General features: G+C 40.5%; 1 protein-coding gene across 1 annotated transcript in view; it reads right to left on the bottom strand.

The window, feature by feature from the left end:
- Positions 1-260: 260 nt before the first annotated feature.
- The window catches only part of LOC124720074, a 216,059-nt gene continuing 189,916 nt past the window's right edge, over positions 261-26,403 (bottom strand). Inside the window, exons 12-15 of the mRNA XM_047245342.1 lie at positions 21,019-21,075; positions 15,749-15,790; positions 9,521-9,579; positions 261-1,507 (exon numbers count right to left, since the gene is read on the bottom strand). Of these exons, the coding sequence (XP_047101298.1) occupies positions 9,568-9,579; positions 15,749-15,790; positions 21,019-21,075 (111 nt within the window). The 3' untranslated portion in view covers positions 261-1,507; positions 9,521-9,567. The remainder of the gene's footprint in view (positions 1,508-9,520; positions 9,580-15,748; positions 15,791-21,018; positions 21,076-26,403) is intronic.

The raw sequence follows: 26,403 nt of genomic DNA, 5'->3' as shown, positions 1-26,403 counted from the left end.
TGCTTGCGCAATGTGTGACAGAGTTTGTCAAGCATAAATCCCAACATAATGTGCTTCAATGCACACACACACACGCACACACACACACACACACACACACACACACACAGACAGAGAGAGAGAGAGAGAGAGAGAGAGAGAGAGAGAGAGAGAGAGAGAGAGAGGGGGGGGGGGGGGGGCATACATAGCATGTAAAACTAGATCTTGAAAAACCATGCTGCATTAATGACAGAAACAAGGTAATGAAAGAGGTGTGAATTTTATAGCCATTGTATGGTTATTGACTTCAGAAATTCAGATAGAAGAAACATACTTCAAAGCAAATACTCATCATTTTCAATTCAGCTCTAACACTGGCAAAATTACATCTTTCAATAGGGCATGTAAAGACAATGATGAATAACTTCTATAGTACTACAGGGAGCGATAAAGATAAAAGGTTTAGGGGAACAAGAATATTGTTGCCCAGAGCACACAATCTGTTCTCTCCCTATCGCTCCAAAGCTCAATTCTGAATTGCCAAAAATGGCATTATATATTAAAAAAACCACCTAAAATATGTATATATACATATACACGTATATAAAATATTTAAAACAAAGAGTAACAAAGCTATAGTACATGCTTCATGGTCAGTACTTATAGTCCTCAGAAGCTTACACACTTCTCATACTGCAATATTATTATATACACAATACACCCAAGTATCACGCCCCTTTTCTATGTGAAGATTTCTATGACATCACTTAACTTGTTGCAACCAACAGTTTCGTAATATTTGCCACGAATGCACAGGGCGACGCCACGTGTTCACAGTACGGTATGCAATTCACAGTGCTACTTGCACAGTACAATTTAATTGATCGCAAGTTGGCACCATTAACCTCGGCTTTTACTCTGTAGCAGCAAACTCAAAACTGGAGGCTCAACATTGAAAACTGGCCTCTAATGAATGTTACTGTGCCAATGAGACTATGAATTACATTTCACAACAAATGTCCAGTTACACACACCGTGTGTGGAGTCTTAAAGAGGTTTTTCTAAAGTCTTCCCCCAAAATAGAAACAAAAAAGCTCTCTCAACTAAGTACAATGTATACACCCGGAATCATTTGACGTAAGGCAATCTAAACGCCACACCAGACACCTCGCAAGAGCGGGCGAGGCCTCACACTCCCAGCACGCCGCTGTTAGCAGCTGCACATTTGCTTTCTCACAATACAAATGACAATTGGCACGTCACCCCACAGGTGTGCGAGACTGTACGTGCCCGATTACAACGGCGGCAGTGTAGGGTTTGAGGACACTCGGACACGTGCTCGGTACACATTACGAATACTTCTTCCATCTCCGCGAGGTATCGTCCGAGTTTCGTACTCTTCTGACTCACGAGATTCCGGTGCAGCACTCGACAACAGCACACGTCATTCTCCGAGCTGTTACCGCTACCCGTCTCCACGTCAGTGGCGAAACGTATTCCTCACGTAGCTCCAGGGCCTCGTGTTGACCTGTGGGATTGAAAACAAATTGAAGCGAGGGGAAGAAAAAGTATTACACAATATAGAATGTCTGCAAAAAATGACAATTCCCCAAAATTGGGACAAAGGTTTACTACTTATGCTTCACAATAAGTAGGACACACCATACATCTTGCAGAAGTTTTTTTAAGCCACCTCTCTGAATTCTTACATTTAGTTCCTAACACCTGTCCTCCTTAATGGTTCTCACTATTGCTGATGGAACAGTTCAATGTAACTCCGAATTATACAATCGCAATAAGAGATAAAAGTTCTTTAACAACAGTGGAAATTCATGGCTGGAGCAAAATGTAAAATAAGGGAAAAGCAACCACTCACCTACAGGAGACTCATGCGTGTAGCACAGAATGTCTGACTGTGTGAACATTGCCTAGAAATAGAGCTAGTGTCAAAGCTGTTTACTGTTAAATGTTTGTGTTCCACCCATCATTCTCCACAGAAAAGTACAAGGTAGTTATAATTAAGCTTTTAAGATTGTAGGACAATGAAACTCTGTGGAAACATCTGTAAGAACATGTGGATGACATATAACAACTAAACAGGAATCATTTATTAATGCTCCATGTGACCACCACCCACATTGTCGACAATCTGAAACCACAGTAGAGGTTGCACAATTACTGTCCACAGCACTTTTTGAACGGTGGACCGTGGAAAGTTCGGCTGTCACGACGGTTCGTGCACTGCTCGAAGATTGCACATTGCAGCCAGTTATCTCAGCTGTGGCAACAAAAACCTATTCAACAATTTGTGGCACAATTGGCCATCAGCCTCTCCCACGAGCAATTCTCACACCGTCAGTTAATACCGACTTCTGAATTGCATTCTTCCAACACAGTGTGGAAAGAGGACCTTTCCGTATTCTTTTAATGTGTCGATACTCTAAGAACAGCAGCACTACTGCTGCTGTAATAAAACAGCTTTACGAGTAAAGCTCTGCTTGCCTGGTCCAGGTCCGTGTTGACTGTCTGCAGCTGTAATGTACGAGGTGTGTTTTTTAAGTAAGGTCAGTTTCATTGTAGACACTAGTAGTTTACACGCATACCGCAACGAGTGTGTGTGTGTCGTGTACCGGCACGTCTCGTGAACAACTGTGTTCAGTTTCAGCTCTGTAGCTAACCTATACAGTTCTGTTCTGTGCTTTAAAAATGTTTAAGACTATCAAATCACCCGTCACGTGTGAGGTTCACTCGGTGATACGGTGTTTGTCAGCAAGGAACCTGTCTGCTGCAGAAATTCATCGACAGATTTGCGAAGTGTACAGTGCTACTGTTACGAGTGAAAGCAAAGTGCGTAAGTGGGTACAAGAATTCAAAGATGGCCATCACAATGTCCACGGCAAGAACTGGTCACCCTCCTTTGATTACAGACAATTTGGTGGCTTCGACTCAAGCGAGGTTTCGTGAGAACAGGCGCTTCACAATAACAAGTCTCTTAAACGAATTTCCTGACATGTCGAGATCAGTGCTTTACAACATTGTTTCTGAATACCTTAAGTTTAGGAAACTGTGCTCACGTTGGATCCCTAAACTCCTTACAGAGGACCACAAAAACCGAAGATTTGAATGTGCGATGAAGTTCTCGACTAATTATCACGACGAAGGCGACGGCTTCTCGAGTTAGATCGTAACTGGAGACAAAATACAGGTTTCGCATGTCACGCCTGAATCGAAGCAACAGAACACGGAATGGATACACACATACTCACCTGTAAAGGTGAAGGCCAAACAGACCCTGTCACAGCACAGAATCGTGGCATCCACGTTTTGGGATAGGCACAGTGTTTTGTTGGTCGACTTCATGGAATGAGGAACCACTCCAATGCAGAAGCATATTGCCAAACCCTCAGAAAGCTACGCAGAGCAATTCAAAGCAAAAGACGTGGCATGCTGACAAAGACAATTGTCCTCCTTTGTGACAATGCAAGACCTCACAGTGCAGGTCACACGCGCGATTTATTGGCCAGTCGTGTCTGGGAAGTTTTAGACCACCCACCCTACAGTCACGTTCTCACGCCGAGCAATTACCATCTGTTCCGCCACCTCAAACGACATGTCAGTGGCAACTGTTACAATGATGACGACTCGAAAACGGCAGTTACCTCTCGGTTATCGGAGCAGGTGGCAATTTTTTATGAAAAGAGTATTTTAAAATTGGTTGGAGATATGATACATATTTCAACAAACTTAACAACTATGTCAAAAAATAGAGTGAAGTACGTAATTTCTGAAAATAAATTTACATTTTTTGAAATAACCCTTCGTTGTGTACTTATGTTCAAACAGATCTTACTTAAAAAACACACCTCGTACACTCATTCTCACGATTCAACCCTACATTGCCATACCGGTACCAGCACCTAACAGTAACTCGCAGCACTAACATTGCTGAAAACACAAATCTTGCAGTGCACAGTCTCTCATTGCTATAAAGTTGGGTATCCAAACGGGAAACAGTTTTCCGTCTGCACCGGTTCGAGTAGCGAAAGTTTAATTGTAACCACCCTGTACTTGGGCAAATAGAAAACAACAGGTTTTATATTAATTAATTCGTACTTCATTTCTTAAAACTGCCACAAGCTATTACATTAACTATTAGTTTCCTGCCGTTATGTAGACAGGAGTGATACCACCAGAAGTTGACCAGTGGTGTAAATGCGCAGAAGATGGCCCCTATGTCCGGTTGAAACCCGTTGGCGGTATTTTAACGATAATAAATGCGATTAAGACTGTTTTAGAATTACTGATTAATCACACTAATTGCTGCTTCTCTCCACAACCATGTTGTCCAAAAATCTATTATATTATATATAAAAACAAAGATGAGGTGACTTACCGAACAAAAGCGCTGGCAGGTCGATAGACAAACAAACAAACAAACAAACAAACACAAACATACACACAAAATTCAAGCTTTCGCAACAAACTGTTGCCTCATCAGGAAAGAGGGAAGGAGAGGGGAAGACGAAAGGAAGTGGGTTTTAAGGGAGAGGGTAAGGAGTCATTCCAATCCCGGGAGCGGAAAGACTTACCTTAGGGGGAAAGAAGGACAGGTATACACTCGCACACACGCACATATCCATCCACACATACAGGTGTCTGTATGTGTGGATGGATATGTGCGTGTGTGCGAGTGTATACCTGTCCTTTTTTCCCCCTAAGGTAAGTCTTTCCGCTCCCGGGATTGGAATGACTCCTTACCCTCTCCCTTAAAACCCACTTCCTTTCGTCTTCCCCTCTCCCTCCCTCTTTCCTGATGAGGCAACAGTTTGTTGCGAAAGCTTGAATTTTGTGTGTATGTTTGTGTTTGTTTGTGTGTCTATCGACCTGCCAGCGCTTTTGTTCGGTAAGTCACCTCATCTTTGTTTTTATATATAATTTTTCCCACGTGGAATGTTTCCTTCCATTATATTGATATCATTAATTTGAATCTATTGTATTAATAATTTTGATCTTAAATCATCCATCTCATAGACCTTATTTTTTAGCCGGTTTGCAGCACGCCCTAATTGTATTACGTATAACGTATACATACGTTACACATTGCCTCATATCATACTATGTTCGTAGATAAATACGAGGGGTGTTTGAAAAGTCCGAGAGATGGCACCACTGACACATATCGAGGTCATGTTTAGTTAGTAGCATCTTTGGAAAGAACGCACACCGAGTTTCAGCCATATTGGTGTATTTCTTTGTGTTTGGCATTCATGTGAATCAAGGAAGTCTAGTGATTTTCAAAAAATGGACGAACAAGAATTTCGTCTGGTGATTAAACATTACTTTCTGAATGGCAAAACACCTCAGGAGACTAAAGAGAAGCTAGATAAACATTACGGTGACTCTGCACCTTTGATCAGAACAGTTTATAAGTAGTTTAAAATTTCTGAAATGGCCATATGGGCACAGGTGATGCTGAATGTTCTGGACGACCTGTGGAGGTTACGACTCCAGAAATCATTGATAAAATTCCTGATATGGTTATGTATGACAGAAGAGTTAAGGTGCGTGAGATTGCTAGTGCTGTGGGCATCTCGAATGAAGGGGTACATAATGTTTTGCATAAACAGTTGGACACGAGAAAGCTATCCGCAAGATGGGTTCCGCAGTTGCTCACACTTGACCAAAACTGGAATCATGTGAAGTCTTGCAAGGATGGCTTGCAGCTGTTGAGGAAGAATCCGCAGGACTTTAAGCATCGTTTCGTCACTGTGGATGAAACATGGATACGGTACTTTACTCCTGAGACCAAACAACAATCTAAACAATGGGTTACCAAGGGAAAATCTGCACCTAAAAAGGCGAATACCACTCCTTCAGCCAGAAAGGTTATGGTGACTGTCTTGGGATTCACGAGGGATAATCCTCATCGACTATTTGGAAAAGGGTAAAACTATTACAGGTGTATATTATTCATCGTTACTGTACCGTTCGAAAACCGAGCTGCGAGAAAAACGCTGGTGATTGGACCGCAAAAAAGTCCTTTTCCATCACGACAATGCACCAGCACACACCTCAGCAGTTGTGGTCGCAAAATTAATGGAAATAGGATTCCAACTCGTTTCACATCCCCCCTATTCTCCAGACTCGGTTCCCTCGGACTACTATTTGTTCCCCAATTTGAAGAAATGTCTGGCGGGACAAAGATTTTATTCAAACAAGGAGGTGATTGCAGCAACTAATAGCTCTATTATTCTGAAGGGATCAACAAATTAGAACAGTGTTGGACACACTGCATATGTCTAAAAGGGGACTGTCGAAAAATAAAAAAGTTTTACCTCAAACACGTAAGTAGTTTTTATTTTTCCATGGACTTTTCAAACGCCCCTCGTAAGTGTGTGTGTGTGTATACATACTTCATAGAGGCTGCACAACATCATGAATACAAAGCAGTGGAGTTCAGTTTGTTGACATCAAATGAATTAGTGACATTTTCCAAGTTTATTACGCAAAGTTGGCTGTGCATGAATGAAACTATTAAGCCATGGTTCTGGACAGTGTAAAGCTCATATCACTAGGAAAAGCAAACTTGTCCTTGGCCAGCACTCCTTGCACTCACATCAATCTTTTCAACACGTCCACTGCCTGCAGTAGTTATGTGGTCCAACTAAATTTGGCATCATACCTTGTAGTGTGAACAGAAATGAATTTAACTGCAATACGAATGACCGAACCTCGTCCAGCTCGCTTGAATACTTCCAACAGACACGGTCTTTGACTTTGCTGAACAAAACTGAACCACTAAGTGTCAGACTGGACGAATACGAAGACCAATCTGTGCTCGCACCGTTCAATTTAGGATAGCCCGTCGCAATGACTATTTCCGAAATATTTGTCTGTTCTGTGTGATGCGGTCAGGCCCCATCTCATCTCACACTCAGTGTCTAGTCAATCTCTAAACACATGCTGTGGTGGCGAACTGTTCCAAAATTGCTGTGCAACATTCACCGGTCCTCTCACAGCAAAAAGGAGTCGACAATGGATCTGTCTCATATCAAAGCCCAAACGACAACTTTGGAAGAACGAAGTTGTTTCGTTTGACACAAATGTGGATTTTCAAAATCCCAATACTACCAGATTTTCTTGTTCACAAATCCATTCATTTAGAAGTGTGCTTCATCTGTGAACCAAATGCAGCCAACTTCAAATCCTCATTACCACTCATTACGAGAACCTGGATTGCAAAACCAGCTGTTTGCCACACAGCAGGTGTGAGCGCAACCTGGTGACTTTGGATTTTGAATGGAAGCATTTAGACTGTTTCCCTGAACTGTATTTGTGTTGAAGCACTTCAATCCAGTCTCTGCTGCAATTCTTTGTATGAATTTCCTTGAATGTTGCTAATTATCCAGAAACAGTGATAACATTTTCTGCAGTAAGTGCAGTTGTCCTGGGGCCAACCTCACTAAGTAGATCATCGCTGCCCGTCCATTCTAATTTATAGAAAGCTTGAGAGTTGTTTTGATGTAGAGTCCTTTTGTAGCATTAAACTGTGTCTGAATATGGCACCTCATTGCCATAATACTTTGTTCTAAAGTGTGATTTTCCAGTATCATAAACACACACTGTATAATGAAATACAATATTCACCCAAAAAATTTTATTTTATTCCCAGTGTATAAGCCCCAAACACAGTTCGACACAGCTGCATCACTGTTTGTGAAATGAAGGGGACGACAGCTAGCTGCAGGCCTGTAAAACTGTGTCAAACCCACTTCACCTCAGGGCTGGTTTTCAGGGATAACCTGTGGTGTGAAAACTTTTTACATTCAACTGCATTATTTCATGCCAGTATTTAATATTCCCAGTATAATCCACTAGATCCAGATCTGCAGTGCAGTGACACCGGTTTGGTATGCATACCAATCAAAAATTTATCAAGCCAAATACCAGCTCAGGAAGAGGAACAATAAACTAGCCGTAACATTCCTCTGTGTCAGCCATATTTCTTTTTCCCACAAATGTGATAGTATTCATTCGAGTATGTGGATACTTGAGTATGTCGGGAACCCAAGTTTCTCAGAAAACAAATTAAAGTAAGCGCATTGTGGATAATTTAGCAATATAATCCACACAAGAAGTTTATTAACACTGAACATAAATTTAAGTGTTTTCTGGAGGTATTTGCATGGAGTGTTGTCTTTTATGGAAATGATTTGTGGGCAATAGGCAGGTCAGACTAAGAACTGTGGTGCTACAGAAGAATATTGAAGACTAAAGACTACATTGGTAGATCAAGTAATTATGAAGAGGTATTTAACAGAATTGGGATGGGGATGAAGATATTTACAGCAGAGGTTGACCAATGATGGGGTTCGTTGATAGGACACATGGGGAGTTATCTAGAAATCGTCAGTTTGATAATGGAGTGGAAGAATGGGTGGATGAGTGAGTGAGCGAGTCGTTTAGGTTAGGTTAGGATGGTGGGTGAGTGAGTGAGGGATCAAGTGTATGTACACTGTTATGCTGACATGAAGAGGACAGAGTAGGAGGGAGAGCTGTACAAAACCAGCCTTCAGACTGAAGACAACAACAACTCGTTACTCATGTGATTCTTGACTCCTCCTGACATAATTCACGATTAAAGTTCACAGGTGGACTGAAGGACGTCAGTGTCCGACGGGCACAATATTTTGAAGAGCAGCCACATTTCCCTCATCAACTGGCGTGGTGACCTGATTACCTAGGAGCTAGTGAGTGACTCGACGAACTGTATCACCGCAGGAGCCGTTTGTAGGCAAATCAGTTCACCAGTGCACTTCATGATGGAAATGTGGTCAGCTCACTGAAATACTGTGCCTGGAAACTATTTCCTTAACTGAAACTTCCTGACAGATTAAAACTGTGTGCCGGACTGAGACTCGAACTCAGGGCCTTTGCCTTTCCGCAGGCAAGTGCTCTACCAACTGAGCTACTCAAGCACAACTCACGACCTGTTCTCACAATTTTACTTCCACCAGTACCTCGTCTCCTACTTTCCAAACTTCACAGAAGTTCTCCTGTGAAACTAGCAGGACTAGCACTACTGGAAGAAAGGATATTGCGGAGACGTGGCTTAGCCACAGCCTGGGGGATGTTTCCAGAATGAAATTTTCACTCTGCAGCGGAGTGTGCGCCGATATTCTTCCAGCAGTGCTATTTCTGCAAGGTTGGCAGAAGAGCTTCTGTGAAGTTCGGAAGGTAGGAGACGAGGTACTAGCAGAAGTAAAATTGTGAGGACGGGTCGTGAGTCGTGCTCGGGTAGCTCAGATAGTAGTGCACTTGCCCGCGAAAGCAAAAAGTCCCGAGTTCGAGTCTCGGTCTGGCACACAGTTTTAATCTGTCAAGAAGTTTCATATCAGCGCACACTCCACTGCGGAATGAAAATCTCATCATATTTAATTAACTGGTCACTACTTCTGATGTGGTGTACAACTTGTTGGATGAAAACTTACTGGATTGAGTTTGACTCATTAAAACACCGTAAATGGTTGTAAATACATACCTGTCTCTTCTGCCTTGCTCAATCCGTCTGCCGTGCTACAGTCACTACTACCAGCAGGTCTGCAAGAATTCAGAAATGGGATTATATAATAATTTGCCAAAAATTTGAACATTGCAACTAATTACAAATTCAAGTTTGCCAGAGAGAGAGAAGGGGGCAGCCAGAAACTGGCGATACGAGTGCTTATTTGGCTTCCAGATGAAAATATAGAATTTAAGACTAGCACAAACCTCGAGTTCATTTTTGAACTGAAGGCAGATCACCCATAGCTTTTCTCTCGGTATTATCACTGGACAGACTAATCAAGTTTAACAGCTTATAATGCAAGAGTTTTTATTTCTTGATTAATAATGCTGTTAATTACAAGTGTTCTGCTCAATTAACACTTTTGATATAAAAACAATATGCAACAGAATGAAAAACTGTGTTGGCCATAAGTGGTAAAGATTTACATCAAAAGCACTGAAACACTATACCGAGATGACTAAAGTCACAGGATACCTCCCAATACCATGTCGGACTTCCTTTTGCCCAGCATAATGCAGCAACTCAATGTGGCACGGACTCGACGAGTTGCGGGAAGTTCCCTGCAGAAATATTGAACCATTCCGCCTCTACAGCCGTCCAGAATTGTAAAAATGTTGCCAGTGCAGAACTTTATGCACGAACTGATCTCTCGATTACATCCTACAAGATTCGTATCCAGCAGCCTGGGTGGCCGAATCATTCGCTCGAACTGTCCAGAACGTTCTTAAAACCTACTACGAACACACTGTCATCCGTAAAAATTCAATCGTCGTTTGAGAAGGTGAAGTCCTCGAATGGCTTCAAATGGTCTCCAAGTACCCAAATATAAATATTTCGAGCCATAGATCGGTTCAGTCGGACCACAGGACCCAGTCCTTCATATGTAAACACAGCCCACACCATTACGGAGCCACTACCAGCTCGGAAAGTGCCTTGTCGACAACACGGTTCTGCGGCTTCGTGAAGTCTGCACCCCACACCAACTCTACCATCAGCTCTTACCAATTAAAATCGGGACTCACCTTGCCAGGCCACGGTTTTCCAGTCATCTAGCATCCGACCGATATAGTCACGAGCCCTGGAGAGGCGTTGCAGGGGAAATTGTGGCGTTAGCAAAAGCACTCTTGTCGGCCGCCTGCTGCCACAGCTCATTAACGGCAACTTTCACCACAATGTACTGATGGCATGTTCGTCATACATTCCACACTGATTTCTGTGATTATTTCAAGCAGTATTACTTGTCTGTTAGCACCAACAACCTCTACGCAAAAGCACCTACTCTCTAGTGAATGCCGTCGGCCACTGCATTGTCCACTGCGAGAGGTAGCGCACGAAATTTGGCACACTCTCGACAATGTGGATCTTGTAACATCCAATTTCCAAAGGATTTCCAAAATGTGCCACGGGTCTAGCTCCAACTGTCATTCTTCATTCAGTCTTAATTCCCAGTGGGGCCGTAATCACATCGGAAATCTTTTCACGCGAATCACCATAGTGCAAATGACAGCTCCGCCCTTTTATACCTCGTGGATACGATACTACCACCATTTGTATTCGTACATATGACTACCCCATAACTTTTTTCATCTCAGTGTGTAAAGGGTGAACCAGAACTCCACCAAAAAGCTTTGAGAGGTTGGTTGTTCAGGAATACCATCAAGAGTATTTTGGTATATGGGACCTACGGTCGCCAATGGACCATTACACAGTAATTCTGCAATATTCCTCCGCATCTCCTTTTCCAGGATTTTAATGCCTCCTCTAGGTAGATCTTAAAGAGTGTAGGAGTGAGGGCGCATCCCTGGCGTACTCCCTTTGTCACCTCAAACTCTTGAAATAGTCGATTTCTCACTTTAACCATTGCTGTACAACCTCATTAGAGGAGTCTGACTGCTTTCACACAGCTCAGTGACACGCCGTTATCAATTAGACTTGTCTGTAGCTTGTTCTGTGGAACTGTGTCACAAACTTTCTGGAGGTGTACAAAGTCAAGGTGGGCCATAAAGCCCCTTGCTGTCCTCCTCTCCACTAGGTTTCTGAGGGTGAATACTCCATCAGTACAGGAGTGACCGGATCTGAATCCATTCTGTTTTTCAGATTCAGTTATTTCTTCTTCTATCCTCTTTTTTTAGGATACGGCCATATACTGTCACTGTGTATGGCATCACACTAGTACCACAATAGTCTGCACAAGTTCTCCTGTTGCCCTTCTTAGATACTGATGTAATTACTGCCTTTTTCCACTCCTTTGGGGCTTCGTCACCTCTAAGGGATTTGTCAAAAATCACTGCCAAAATCTCAAGGAGTTTTGACGGAGCCTCTTCAACCAGTTCTATATAAATTAATCCCGAACCTGGCGACTTTCAGTTTTTTTGTGGCATTAATTGCATTTTGGACTTCCATTGGGGTTATCGGTGATATATTATCATTACTTATTATTATCATTACTTATTTCAATGTCTGGTGGGTTCTCAGTGACAATGAGATCTTGTTCACTTTATTTTTTGCTGACAACCAAGTGTTAGTAGCTGAAGATGAGGAAGATGCAAATTATATGCTCCACAAATTAAAAGAAGAATATGATATTGTTATAAACATATCTAAAACACAAAATCTGAAAGTGGAAGAAAATGCTTTTAATGACTTACAACTCTGTGCTGATACTGTTAAAGGGTGTCATAATTTTAAGTATCTAGGAGTGACACTGTTGTCCAATGGTAGAAGTAGGGATGATATAAACAATAAAATTGGCCAGGGCAAGTGAGCCATAAAACAACAAAATGGTATTCTCTGGAACAAAAAATGAACGCTGAGAACAAAACGTACCATTTACCATACAATTACTGAAATCATCGCAACATATGGTGCAGAGTTGTGGGAAATAACTCAGAGGCAGAAAGACCGCCTGCTAAATGTCGAGATGGATTTCTGAAGACAGAGCTGTGGACATTCCAGGCTTGATCGTATTAGAAATGATACGATCAGAGAGGTTACGAATGTCGAAAGCACAATCCTAGACTACATAGAAAGGAAGCGCCTACTCTGGTACAGTCACTTACAGTGTATGCCAGACACAAGACGGCCAAAACGTGTATGGCAATGGACTCCATATCAAAGAAGAAAGCACAGTAGTCCTGTAAGATTCTGGAAAGACAACATCAATGAAACAATGGTGGCGAGAGGTCTTAATGAAGGAGACTGGAATGACCGTGAACGATGGAGATTGGGATGCGAGTGAAGAAGCCGGCAATATGCGACGACCCTCAGACTAAATACCTCATTGCAATAATGTGTGGCTGCCACTGCTGCAGAAACAGCCCGGCACAGCATCACTGTGCCTTACCCATAAACACACTCACAGTACTGCTGAACCACTATCAACGCACAATTGACACTGCTGGAAAGCAAAACCCTAGACAGAACCGATCAGCACTGAATGCAAACTTCAGGGCAATGCTGTTAACAGTAAGTAACATTGGCAAATGGAAACCAATCTCACAGCGTGCAAAATTGACATTTACACTGTTGTGCACTATTTTCAGAACAATGCAGATACAACACTAACTGAGACACAAAATCGAACTAAATGCAATAAGTCTGTAACGAGCTGCCAGAGACTGTGGGTCTCTAATATCAAAACACTCAGAAGGTACCTGAACAACCTCTGAAAGTTTGTTGTTGGGGCTCTTCATCATCATCCTGTATACATGCACACATACATTCAAATATAACACGATATATTACACAATGGTTATAACTACACTCTCAATTTTATGGTCTACTAGATTCTGAAATAGTTCAAAAATAATTATTAAGTTCACCATCCCAGGTCAGTGCCTCAGTAGGTGTCAGATGACACATTAGAATGTCTCACGTTCAACTGCCAGTCAAAGATTTTCATCGGTCATTCATAACTTCTTTCACCTTTGTCAATGATTTGTTAATCTGAAAAACCCTAAAATGTACAAAAGGTCAGAGTTACGTGTCAAACGGCAGGTCTGCTGTAAATGGCTGACTAAGTCATTATGAGGGTTGGTGAAAGGCATTCCGGGAATCAAACCTAGGTCCTTCCGTACCAAAGGAAGCAATGCTAACCATTCGACTACGGAGTCAGTGCGATATATGACCTGCCTAAGTTATTGATTACAAGCTGATAATTGCAATATTATTTGTGTCAATAAATGAAAATCTCGGCTGTAAACAGTGATAATGGCCAATCAATGAGAAACATTGTAAGAGACGTGCTTTATTCATACCAGTTAATAATTCAACTATAAACCGAGAGGTGGCAATACTACCTCCAATTTCAGGTTCTCACTATTCAAAACTATATCAGGATTATGCAAGTAAATAGCAGTAACTGCTAAATGCATGGCCAACAGCAGTAGTAATGCAACTTGTGTTCGTGGCACAAATATGATCTCCAGGGACTTAATTCAAATATCTTCTGAGATTTTATTCAAATTTTACTGTGCACTTTCTTGAAAAAAGCATCTTGTCCCCCACCACACCATCATTTGCTGCTAAAATCTTCAAATACAAAAAGTTTTCAAGCCAACCACTGTAGTGTTGTGTGATCATTTAAAAACCTGTCACTAAACCAAATAACTGCAGGAACCTTGGCACCAAAGAAAATCAGCACTACTACTGAAGTAACATTGCCAACAACTGCAGAAGGACTGTTCCCAGTAAAACACTGCAGTGTTCTCATTCTAGAGAGGTGTGTACGAGAACTTTTGTCAGGTTTGGAAGGTAGCAAATGAAGTACTGGTGGAAGTGAAGGTCTGTCACGAGTTGTGGCTCGACAGTCAGTCGGTAAAGCAACTGTTCGCGAAAGGCAAAGGCAGGTTCAGCCCAGGTTCGGCACACAGTTATTCATTTGACGGGAAGTTCCAAATTGGCACACAGTCCGGTGCAGAGTGGAAATTCATTCTTGAAGTAATAAATAAGATTATGAGGAAGCTTTGAATATTTACCACCAAATTCTGCAACTCTGAGCAATTCATTTATGACAGCAAACTTATATAAATTAACTGGAAGAGCTGCTAGTTACAAAGAAAGAGTTGGGCCTTCTAAATTTAATGCATTAGACTGACGTATGATCAACATTAACTGATGATTTTTGAATAAACTAAAAAAGGTGAATCATTTTTCTGACCTCTTGTTATTCTGAATTTCCTTCTTCAAATGGTACAGAAATTTGGCATGCAATCACAGTTATTCAGGCTGCGTGGTCACAAAAAGTGATGTACAATTAAGCCCCCCCCCCCCCCCCCCCAATTAACTTGCCACATGCCTAAAATTTTGATGAATTCTAATAGCAAAAATTGATAGCGAGTATAAAACACATAATACATCACTTCCCAGCAAAACTGAGAATTTACAGGGTATGAACAACTTTTAGAATTTCAGAACTGCTCACTTCCACACTCCATAATTCAAACCTTACTTATGACAGTTTCATTGTAGGTATTCTAGACTATCAGTTACAACTCTGATGGGAGTTTGTGAGCTGACCAGATTAATAGTCTGTTTCATGTAGTTCAACAACTGAGGGATTTGACAAAATGACTTCAGTTTAATGTGCTATCGTTGGTTATCTTTTAGGAACATCGTAACCGGAGATTTCAGCAACCGTTTAAGTCTCACTTATATGTTTGTCAAGGGCTCAAAAGTATGTCACTGACCGATTGGTTACCTCTACTCCATCTACTGTTTGTATCCTGCCACGAGCATTTCCGTATTAGACGAGAGATTATTGCCGAACATCGAGGCGACATCGAGGTCATTAAAGACGGAGCACAACCTCGGATTAGGGAAGGCTGGAGAAAGAAAAAGGCCGTGCCCTTTCGAAGGAACCATCCTGACATTTACATCGAGTGATTTAGGGAAATCACGGAAAACCTACATCAGGACAGCTGGACGCGGGTTTGAAACATTGTCCTCCCAAATGAGAGTCCAGTGCCATTTCTGTATTGTACAAGTAGCTCAGTTTAGGGAAGGATGCAGAAAGAAGGCAGCCTAACCCTTTCAAAGGAACCATTCCGACATTTGCCTCAAGCGACTTACGGAAACCACAGGAAACCTAAATTGGGATGGCCGAACAACGTTTTGAGTTGTCATCCTCCCAAATGATAGCCCAGTGTCATTTCAGTATTTTATAAGTAGCAACATAACCTCATTAGATATTATCTATCTTACCTCTTCTGAAAAGCTGAGTGGATCGGTGTAATCATCACAGTCCTGCAACAAATATGCAAAAATTATGTAAAACACACGAGTCAACTATAAAAAGTATCGAATTCACAGATCACCTGGCAGAAAGGAACAGAAACTCAACCAGAATCAAAAGGCAATACTGATCAGGGCATTAAAACCACTAAGCATACACATACTAGCTCATCAACATTATTCAGACATCTATTAATGTACTTCAATATGTGGTTTGAACTTCGGTAAAGGCACTTTCAATAATGTGATTCAACACTTTGCAGTTGGGCCACAGGAACTGCTGAAATCCCTTAGAAGTCTTACACTTTTGCACCTTTTTTGCATGGCTCCTGACCAAAACATAATGATGACAAGCAAAACCTTTTAACTGATGTTTGGATTATCATTCTATATCTCAACATTTGTTTAAAGTTTTTGAAAGATATCACATATTCCCAGAATCATTATTTTTGAAAATTAGAAGATTCAGAGGCAGAAAAAAATTGTAATTGCAATAAACCAGAATTTGTTATAAAATAAATGTACAAACTATTTCATTGAATTTATACAACTCTTTTCATTGAACAAAATTTTTCTTGGCGTGAAGACTTTTCAAGCAATATCACACAACCATTTGGTCTCCCTTCCCATTCGTCTGCCAGTACTGCGTGCGCCCTTCTCAGAGCAAACAATGCAGTACCCTGTTTGCTGCTGAACCCTGCTTTTCATCTTCATTGAAACCTTCACCTGATTTCTCGAGTACTGTATTAGTTTTCCCAGGTTCACCATAAAAGTAAACAAGCTGGTTTGTATGTGAAAGACAGGCCGAAGTTTCTTGTACAGAATTGACCACGCACATCACAAATACATGCAAAAAATACCTTTTTCCACCATTTCATTGTTCGTCGTTGAAAATAATAGGTCACTAGCTGATCTCCATAATCAACACCAGTTTTATTTTTATTATAATCAAGTATGAGATCAGGGTTCAGTTTTTCTACTATCCCAGCCTTGCATTTTGTCTTTGTAACACTACTTGTCATTCTATGTTTGTACAAAGGGCAATCACATCCCTAGTATCTTTCCAGTGAAGTGCTAGCATGGAATTTTTTCTCTCTAATACTATTTCACCCGTTCTGAGCTTATTATGTTTGAATTCCTGTGCTAGGCCTCTTCTGTTTCTCATTACTGTGCCAACAGCAGATGTGCTCTCATCAAACAATCTTCCAAATAATTTTACAAAAGTATAAAACCTGTCCACATTCAGTGTAAGACCCGAATGTAGACTGTTGCACAAACGTAGCACCACTTAATCTTCACTGTTGTCTTTTTCAGCTGCACTAGTGTACACTTCACAGTTCAAAACATATTCTGTTGCTGATAATCACTTAGAATGAAAAATTTTTATCTCAGTTTGTTCTCGATATATACTCGAAATCGAATTCTCCCTCCGAATGGACACATACCTTCAACTGCGAGATTCTTGCCAGGATAAAAACTGTTCTTGCTTTTCAGTACAAAGTTATCAAAAAAAAGGTCAGATTTTGTGTATAGGATCACAGTTTGGTTAACCCCTTTGTACGTAATTCTCATTGTTATTCACCCGAAGCATAAAGTAAATTGATCTAAATCTGTCTCTTTTTCACGATTTTTGGAGGTAAAGAGGAATCTAGCATTAGCTCATTGCTCCAATAGTCCGTAACATTTGGTTTGTGTACAAGGCACATGTGAATAATTATAGCAAAAAGCTGATACATCTCACATAGTGTCACAACAGATCAATTGACTCAAAGCAACCTGGAAGTTATCTTATTTTGCCTCCACAATTTGGAAATTGTTGCTCCAACGTAGCGGTTTGTTTCTGTCTTTATGTTTTTTATGACATTTGCATTAATAAAGATGCTCCAATTGTCAAATTAAGTACCACTGAAAATACAAGAAGGCAGTACTTGCCTTAAAGAGGCAAAATTCCATGTATCACTGATAGACACACAAACATACAAAAAACTGTCTCAGCTTTCAGAAGTGTCAGTTTGATCCTCGACAAGGACAGGAGGACACCTGACGATGACCCACCCGTTGTCGCGGCAAGAGGGACAAAGATAAAAGAGGAGCATCACAAATAGGTTAAATGCAGACCGACAGTAAGCACTGTGATGAATGCGCTTGTATACACCAAATTTTGGTGAACTTCCATAATTTCAAAGCCCCCTTCCCCGATATTTCACCCCAGTACGAAACTGATGACTACTTCACATTACAGGACGTGTGTTGCCAACTAAGCTGATACGCATCACCGTAAGTGTGTGTGTGTGTGTGTGTGTGTGTGTGTGTGTGTGTGGGTGGGCGCGCGGTGCGGGGTGGGCGGCCACCTGCGCTTACTGACAAATGATAACTCATAACTGAACGTTATAAAGGAGATTTTGTAGGTAAAAGTACAGATATTGTGCAAGGTGGTTGCTCCTTATTTGCACATAGCAGTTCACATCAAGGGATGATGCACGGCCAATCGGATGGCAAATGCACCAACTTCACGAGATGGCATACCTGTTTAGGGGGAGACTGGAAGTTGTGAGGACTGCTGGCCTGCTTTCGTGAGGCACAGAGTTCCGAAGATGAGACACACAAATGAACAACAGAGAATAAGATTTTAAAACAAATGATGTGTTTTTCTGGTTTCCTCCTTTGATTGATCTCGAGAATTGAAAGAAGGTACAGATAATGTATACTAGGGAAGTCAATAAATGGTAAAAAATAATTAGTTTTTATATTATTTGACGGAAGCTTCAAAAGATGTGTTGTGGATTATCTAAACAGCAACAGAAATACAGTCAGAGTCCGTGAAAAGGCTTACAAACTAACACGGTTGAGAATGAAAAAGGAAAGAAAGACAAAGTACTAATACTCCACAACACCGTCCTCCTAAACACCACACAACCAGCTCCTTCTTTTAGTTACATCGTGCCACGGATATGCTTTTTTCCCCAATTCAATTCATAATCTCGTCATTAGTCATTCAATCTACACAACGAAGCTTCAGCTTTCTTCTGTTGCACCACATTTAAAAAGTGTCTAGTCTCTTCCTGCTTTAACTGCTTATTGTCTATATTTATTTCACTTCCATTAAAGATTACATTCCAGAAAATAGTTTTAGAGAACACCTAGTACACTCGAATTTATATTACATTTTCATCAATTTGTAATTTTCAGAAACACTTTTCTTCCAGTGCCAGTCTGCATTTTATCCTGTTTACTTCAGACGTGGTCAGTTATCTCTCTGCCTAAAGAAACAAAACTCCGTTACTCAATTTAATGTAATTTCTTATTGAAATACCCCACAGTATCGCCCGTTTTCTTCTAATCCATCACGCTATAGCGAAAAGCATCAGTGGCCAGATTGCGTACTGGCTACATCGGTTTCCAGTGATTACTCACTGCAAACAACCCATAAACACTTCTCCGCCCACATCCGAGTCAACATTTCCACGAGACTCCTACTGAGAGACTTCTCTATCGACCACAACAGACACCTGCACCCCACGATTAGCTTAGAGGTGCAAAGCTGTGGAAATTGCGAGTTGAAGCAGCGAAACCCACGGCAGAGGTAGAGGTAGTCCAACTAGGAAACAGAGTGGTGACAAAAACCAGTAGGACAGCCAAACATTAAAATAGAACAAAGTTATTAGTAACAAAGTCTATTAAACCATTAAGTGTTGTCCACAACATAAGTTTTTCTCTAGACGAAGTTAAAAAGTTTGTCAGTTTTGTACGTGTACGAGACAGCTACACACTTATCTCATTACCCTGTTAGAGTTCTAATCTATTGCCTTCCCGTAACCTCATTAAAATGAGTACACACGCTTAGCACAAGTCGCAGTAACCCTTCAGACTATCTGCTCCCCATCTGACAACTGAGTTACTTAGCAGTCTGCGTATTTCGCCAGTGGTACGAGCTCAGGTGCCGTCTACTGGTCGATCTGAAAGCTCCACTTGCAACCTCCTCCTGAGCCACTATCAGCTGTGTCCGGACTCTGGATGTAGTGCACCACCTGCCAAAACAGTGTGTGTCTATCCGCACCTGTCATCTCCCGAGCCCTAGGTAACGGTGCCGAGTCATTTTACTGGAACTGCTATGACGCACGGTCGATAGCACCACATTGAGACGGCAAGCTGCACGGGACTTCAGAGCAACCCAACAGAGGCCAGATGTGGCCGAGACCGTCTCGGCAGAGGGTACGTCCAGCTTACCTGCTGCAGGTCACACGTAGACACGATCTCTAGACCCGGATGCCACAGACATCTCTCAGGGTGTGTACGTGGACAAGAAAAACAAATTCCCGGATTTCCCAGTTGAAAATACACTTTCTCCCAGATGAAAATACAATTTTTCCGTGTTAAGTGACAGTATATTTTTCCTCGGCACTGTAAAACTTAGCAATCCTTTCAATGTTTATGGTTTTATACACCGACGTAGAATTTCCCGGCACTTAAAGAAAGGAATCTCGGGGAGGGGGGGGGGGCGGGGGGGGGGGGGGGTTCCCAGATCTCCCGGTTGTACCGGGTCGTATACACCCTGATATATTATCATGGGTTTTCCCACGAATGTTTTCATCCGGGAAAAAACCCGGGAATTTTTTAGAATTCCGGGAATTTTTCATCGTTTTAGTTTTCAGTTAAATTTTTGTGATTTTTACTGCCTTTGAAGCCTGACAAGTGTCGCATGACCCTGTCCTTCCTCTAATCAGTATGTCTCACAAAGTTCTTTCCTCACTTCCACCTATCATCATCTCTTGTTAGCCTACTTAATTTTTCAGCAGCGTTCTGTATGTTGCATCTCAAATTGTTTAATTCTCTTCTTTCTCGGTTTCTCCACAGACCACGATTCACTTCCATAAAATGCTGTGTTCCAAATGTTTATTTTCAGAAATTTCATTCTCAAACTGAGGTCTCTGTTTGATGCCAGTGAACTACTTTAGGCTTCTTATGGTCACATTAAAAGAAAGATGCTAAAATGGGTTTATAAATAACACACTGACTTGCGTGACAAACAGAACGACATCACAGCACAATGTAAAATAGCTGCACTACCGTACATTATTTGAACACTGTGTACACCAGGAGAAAGTCTGGCATACAAAAGCACATTGTATGCCTCTCCGTATCAATAGATTGCCCATATATTCTATACTGGTACTGTTATGTAGACGCTAATGAATTTCTTTGAAGAAGATAGTCAACAAATTTGGCCAATGTATACTTACAATTTCTTCTTTGATGATAACTGGCAGTTCCTGATCATGACCCACTTGTTCACATGACTGAAAACATACAAACAAACAATGATACACAATACCAGTAATAGTATTACTACTACTACCACTACTACTACTACAGCTGCAGTCTGCAAGCCACCACATAACATGAAAGTGCGCAAAAAGTCAATGGGATCATTTTCATCCAAAGCTGTTTCATTAGCAAAGTAGTAAAATTTCAGTACATCTCCATAAAAATGCCAACTTCTCTGACGCAAAGAAGTCCCCAGGTGTGGGATCAACTTTTAGAAACCACCTACACAGTAGTGTAGGGTAGGGTCACAGGTAACACATCCTGCAGCCATTCACCCTAGTTGGCTCTCATTTGTGAGTAATTGATGAAAAACAATTTTGCGTGATACTCTAAGAGCCTTCGAAGTAATAGTAATTTCCAGAGCAGTGGTGTAGGATAGTGGTTGAGATATATACCTGATGCACTGGAAGCTATGCGTTGAATGCCATCACGAGGGTTTTACTTTCAAATTCTTATTGAAATGACTGACAAATTTTATTTAGTTAATTGGTTTAAATGATTTTTTTTTTAAATTTCTAATCCTTTCCAACATCATTTTAATCTCACTTTTTTCCGTTGGAAATCATTGTACATATGATTCTAATTATTTTTATATTTTAACTTCTTCCCAAGTTGTTATACGTTTTCTTCTATGTTCATTATTTTCATTCCTCAATTTGCTTGAATTCCATTTTATCTATAATCCTGTCTTTCATTCAAATCCTCATCTGCGTCATTTTGTCCACTATGCAACAAGAATTTATGTTTTAAAAGTTCGCATGAAGATTTAATGTAGAAAAATGTACGCATTTTAACACACACATATTTGGCACCACTTCTCAGCCAGTATAAATAAGTTATTTTGTATTTTGTTTTTAATGAAAGCACCATTTTCAGACATTTAAATATTATCATAGATCAATAAAAATAATTACAGTTATATGCATAAATATGCCAAATAAAAAAATAGGAAGGAAAAAAAGAAATGAAACAAATTTAAAAACAACAATTAAAGTGACGTGCAAAGGATTAGAAATAACATGTTAATGAATTAACTCAAAAAATAATGACTACATAATTTTCATAAAGATTTTAAAATCTTAATGCATTCACTTCTATATGTCACTGTGGCTCCGAGTATTACATTATTTTGAAGGGGTGTAACTCATCACACAAAATACTTTTTGTCGATACTTGGAAACGAGAGACCACTTGGGTGAATGGCTGCAGAATGTGACATCTGGGACCCTAACCTAGACCACCACCAAGAAGTTCATCCCTCCCCTGGGCACCTCCCTTTATGAATGTATCACTCCAGACATATGAACAAGAGATCAATATGTTCATTGAATTGCTTTAGGAACTGCACTATTTGAAGATAATGTCACTATAGTGCACAGTATCTTTTGTAATAACTCTTGCTGCTGCAAGTTGTTGATTATATCAACCCACACACTCATATCCCGCCCCCCTCCCTCTCTCATGCACATGTTTCTGTCATTTATTTCACACACAATACCATTATACAATCACAACAATCAAATTTAGCAAGTGCTCACAAAGTGATGAACAATACTCGGTAGCAAGCTCCATGACAATTCTTCCATTGAATATCTGCATGTGATTTCCCTTTTTTACACCTGTAATTGATTAGAGTGTGCCTGTGTTTATGACAAGGCAAACAAAAAAAGAACAATAAATACATAAAGGAAGGGCCACCATTGTCAGAATCAATGCAATTAGGCTTTAGGATTATGAATACCTTGGAACACCATGCAAAGATGAGTTGGAGCATCTTCAAAACAATAAAACAAAAACCAAGAAAATATACCTCTTTGAAAAATCAAACAAATTATATTCTTAAAGTCACTGAATTAACATATGAAATAAACAAACATACCAATATTTCCATAACAATAAGAAATAAATAAGCAGATCAATGATATTAAAAAAAAAAAACCTAGAAGAAATGAAAATTTTCTTAGTAGCAAATAATGACAGAAGATACTGTAGCAATCAGTTTGAAAGAGTGTCTTTAATTATTTATAAATACTGAAAAAGTAGTTGTAGGCATGTAATAATGAAGATGAAGTTCAACTTGGATACACATTATATAGTAGTTTGTTTGTTTTGTTTGCAAATTCAGAAAGGAAAAGAGCTTTAAAAGCAAATACAAATGATTTTCTTCTCAATTCCTCACTGTATGTAGTCTTGCCTTTCAAGCTGCTGACAGAATCAAAGAAGTGTATATTGAATGAAACCCTAAAGCATAGATACAAAAAGCTCAATCATTTGGTATGATAACAGACAAATGAATGTCACAGGGAGCTTAAACTGTTGAAGTTGTAGATGTTATCACAAATCATTGCTCGGTCAACAGGAGAACATCATGCGCCGCAAATGCTAAAATACACACAAAACAAAGGCAAGCGAGAGAGAGATATTGTGTCAAATGGCTGTATGATGGTAGGAGTTATCTGAGTAACAACACAGACAAATTCCATTGTGGTCACACTTTCGAACTATTGTCTGCATATTTATGGAGTTCTCATGATGAATGAGAAATGAGATGCTGACACAGTTTGCTTGTTGAAATCTGGCAGCCTTCCCTAATGTTCTGAATGGAATGCTGCTACGTCACACCTCAACTATCAGCCTAGAGATCGGATGCACCTATCGTGGAAACACAAACAATCTTGTTCACGGAGGTCCAAGTGAGAGTCAGTTTTCAATTTCATTTTACTTTTTTCCATTCTCAACTCTTGAGAGCAGTGTGGGCTGTCATGGGACTTCACAATTTTGAGCCAAATACCTCAGAATGCATGGAGTGTGACAGTTTACAACCTCAAATACTCCATCCATCATCTAACCACTGCTCCATGTGAATTTTCCATTGCTCAAAGGAGTGTTTGAAGTTATCTTCTGATAGCTCGTCTATGGTCTCACCACTTTTTCTTTCACAGCTTCAGCTGCCTCAAATCTCGCTCATTTCAGTGTAGATTTCACTTTTGGGAACAGAAGAAAGACACTTGGAGCAAGATCTGGTGAGCACGATAGATGTTGCAACATCGGGAACCCATACTTGACCAAAAGTGATTTAACAACCCACACAGTATGTGTCCTGGCCTCATGCAGAATCCAGACTTGTTTTGGCACAATTAAGGTTGTTTCCTTCTGACACACTGACAGAGCATGGTTTTACAGTTTGAGCTTCAGGTACCTGATTAAAATACACTGTCTCACGTGCAAGGAAAAACAACAATCATTCCTTTGAATTACAATCTGACATTCCAGCATTCTTTAGTTTTAGTAAAGTGGGGGTCTTTATGTGCTAATCAGTGCACTAGGTTTCGAAATTGTACGAGGGTGGTTTGAAAAGGTCTCTGAACAGAATAGAAAAAAAGTACTTACATCACTGAAACTTTTTTATTTTTCAATGTAGTCTCCTTGTAGATTAATGCACTCGGTCCAACGGTGTTCCAATGCCTTGATCCCATCTCGAAAATGAGTTTCCTCCAGGCCTTCAAAATAGTTGTCAATTCCAGCAATCACTTCTTCATTCGAAGTGAATCTTCATCCACCAAGAAAAATTTCCAGTTTTCGGAAGACATGGAAGTCTGACATAGGTGTATCAGGTGAATAAGGTAGGTGTGGCAACAATTCATACCTCAGTTTGTGTAATTTTGCCATGGTGACGACACGTGTCCAGGCAAGCTTCAAAGAGTTGCGACACTCATCTTGCAGAAAATTTTTTCATTTCTAATTCTTCAGTTAAAATGTGAAATATAGATGACACGTGGCCAGTGTGAGCAATTTCATGCACTTTCAATCGGCGATCTTCTGTGACCATTTTGTGCACTTCTGCGATGATTTCTGGAGTAGTGACACATCTTGGCTGACTGCGGATCACCATCTAAGCTCTCCCGACCAAATTTAAATTCATTTGTCCACCTGCCAACAGTCGAATATGAAGGAGCAGAGTGCCCCAGTGTATTCCAGAAATCGGCACGAATGCCCTTAGCTTTCATGCCGTCCTTTACGGAGCACTTAATCACTGCTCAAATCTAGATTTTTTCCCCATCTTCACAAATCACTACACGGGAAAAACAACAGAGCCACGTCACTGCCACAGCTCTCTTCCAAGATCACTGACGTAGCACGTGTTTACATCCAGCAGTCCAACGAATATCGTGTGAACAACTCGTTATGCTGGCACTGATCTCTCGTGGCGATTCAGAGAGAGCTTTTCAAACCACCCTTCCAAGTTAAAAATGACAATTCATTGCATGTTATTACTATTTCAAAAAATTTACAGTCATTTTTGATGGTTTTCAGAGAGTCAGCACAAATGTTCACAAGAAAATCTTTTTGTTCAGGCATCAGGCTCTTGGACACTATTTTTGAACAAACTTCCATCACATAGAAATTTGCATGCAAGATGTGCATAACTGTTAGTCAATCACTGCGATATAAGCAACCACACGAATCCTGAACTAACGTTTTTTTTCCGATTAAATCTCTGATTTTTCAATGCTTCAGTACACTGCTGATCTTCAGGGTTACCAGGGACGTGACTCGTCTTTAATCTCATCTCTACCCTCTTTGAATCACTTAAACCACTCAGAAACCTGTGCAGAAAAACAAATGGGCCTCTGTGGCAGACTTCAAATGTTTCACTAAAAATTTCACCGTACTCTGTTACTCTTAAGACACTAAGCATTTTTTCAATTGGCTGCAACAATCCGACACAAACAAAGTCCTCTGGCCGGCTGAGGGGTCGGCAGGTGAACACGTAAGGGGAATGAGGAGGGGAGACGTCACGCGCCTCGGCATTTGACTTTGAGGTCTGTGCTGCTTTTCTATTTTAAAAAATGTTTTATTTTTAGCCAAACCTTGCATCTCCTAAAGATAGAGTTACGATCCACATCTGACTTGGTCCGAACACCAAAAAATGTTGTTGTTGTTGTGGTCTTCAGTCCTACTGATACTACTTTTTATGTGCCTTTTCGGCAATTTTGGAATAACCCTTCTGAGATGTGAATTACCGGGCACAGCTTCTTTTAATATTTAACTTTCCCTCACAGGCGTGTCCGTGCGCATCCAAGTGCTCAACTTTCTACATACTCAGTTTTAATGGAAGCTACAATCTTGGTAACAATTACCAATTTTTTTTAAATTTAACTGAATATTGACTCACAAAAAAGCTGACAAAAATATCTCTGTATCCACTTATCATCACTATCTACTTACCATCAAGACAGCCACTTTGAAGCAAAGATAAACTGACATGCTGATCTTTCTAATTATTAATTACCAAAGTT

This window comes from Schistocerca piceifrons, chromosome 11, assembly GCF_021461385.2.
Source record: "Schistocerca piceifrons isolate TAMUIC-IGC-003096 chromosome 11, iqSchPice1.1, whole genome shotgun sequence".
NCBI lineage: Eukaryota > Metazoa > Arthropoda > Insecta > Orthoptera > Acrididae > Schistocerca > Schistocerca piceifrons.
The sequence above is the reverse complement of the archived record's forward strand: the minus strand, read 5'-3'. Positions and strand labels throughout refer to the sequence as shown.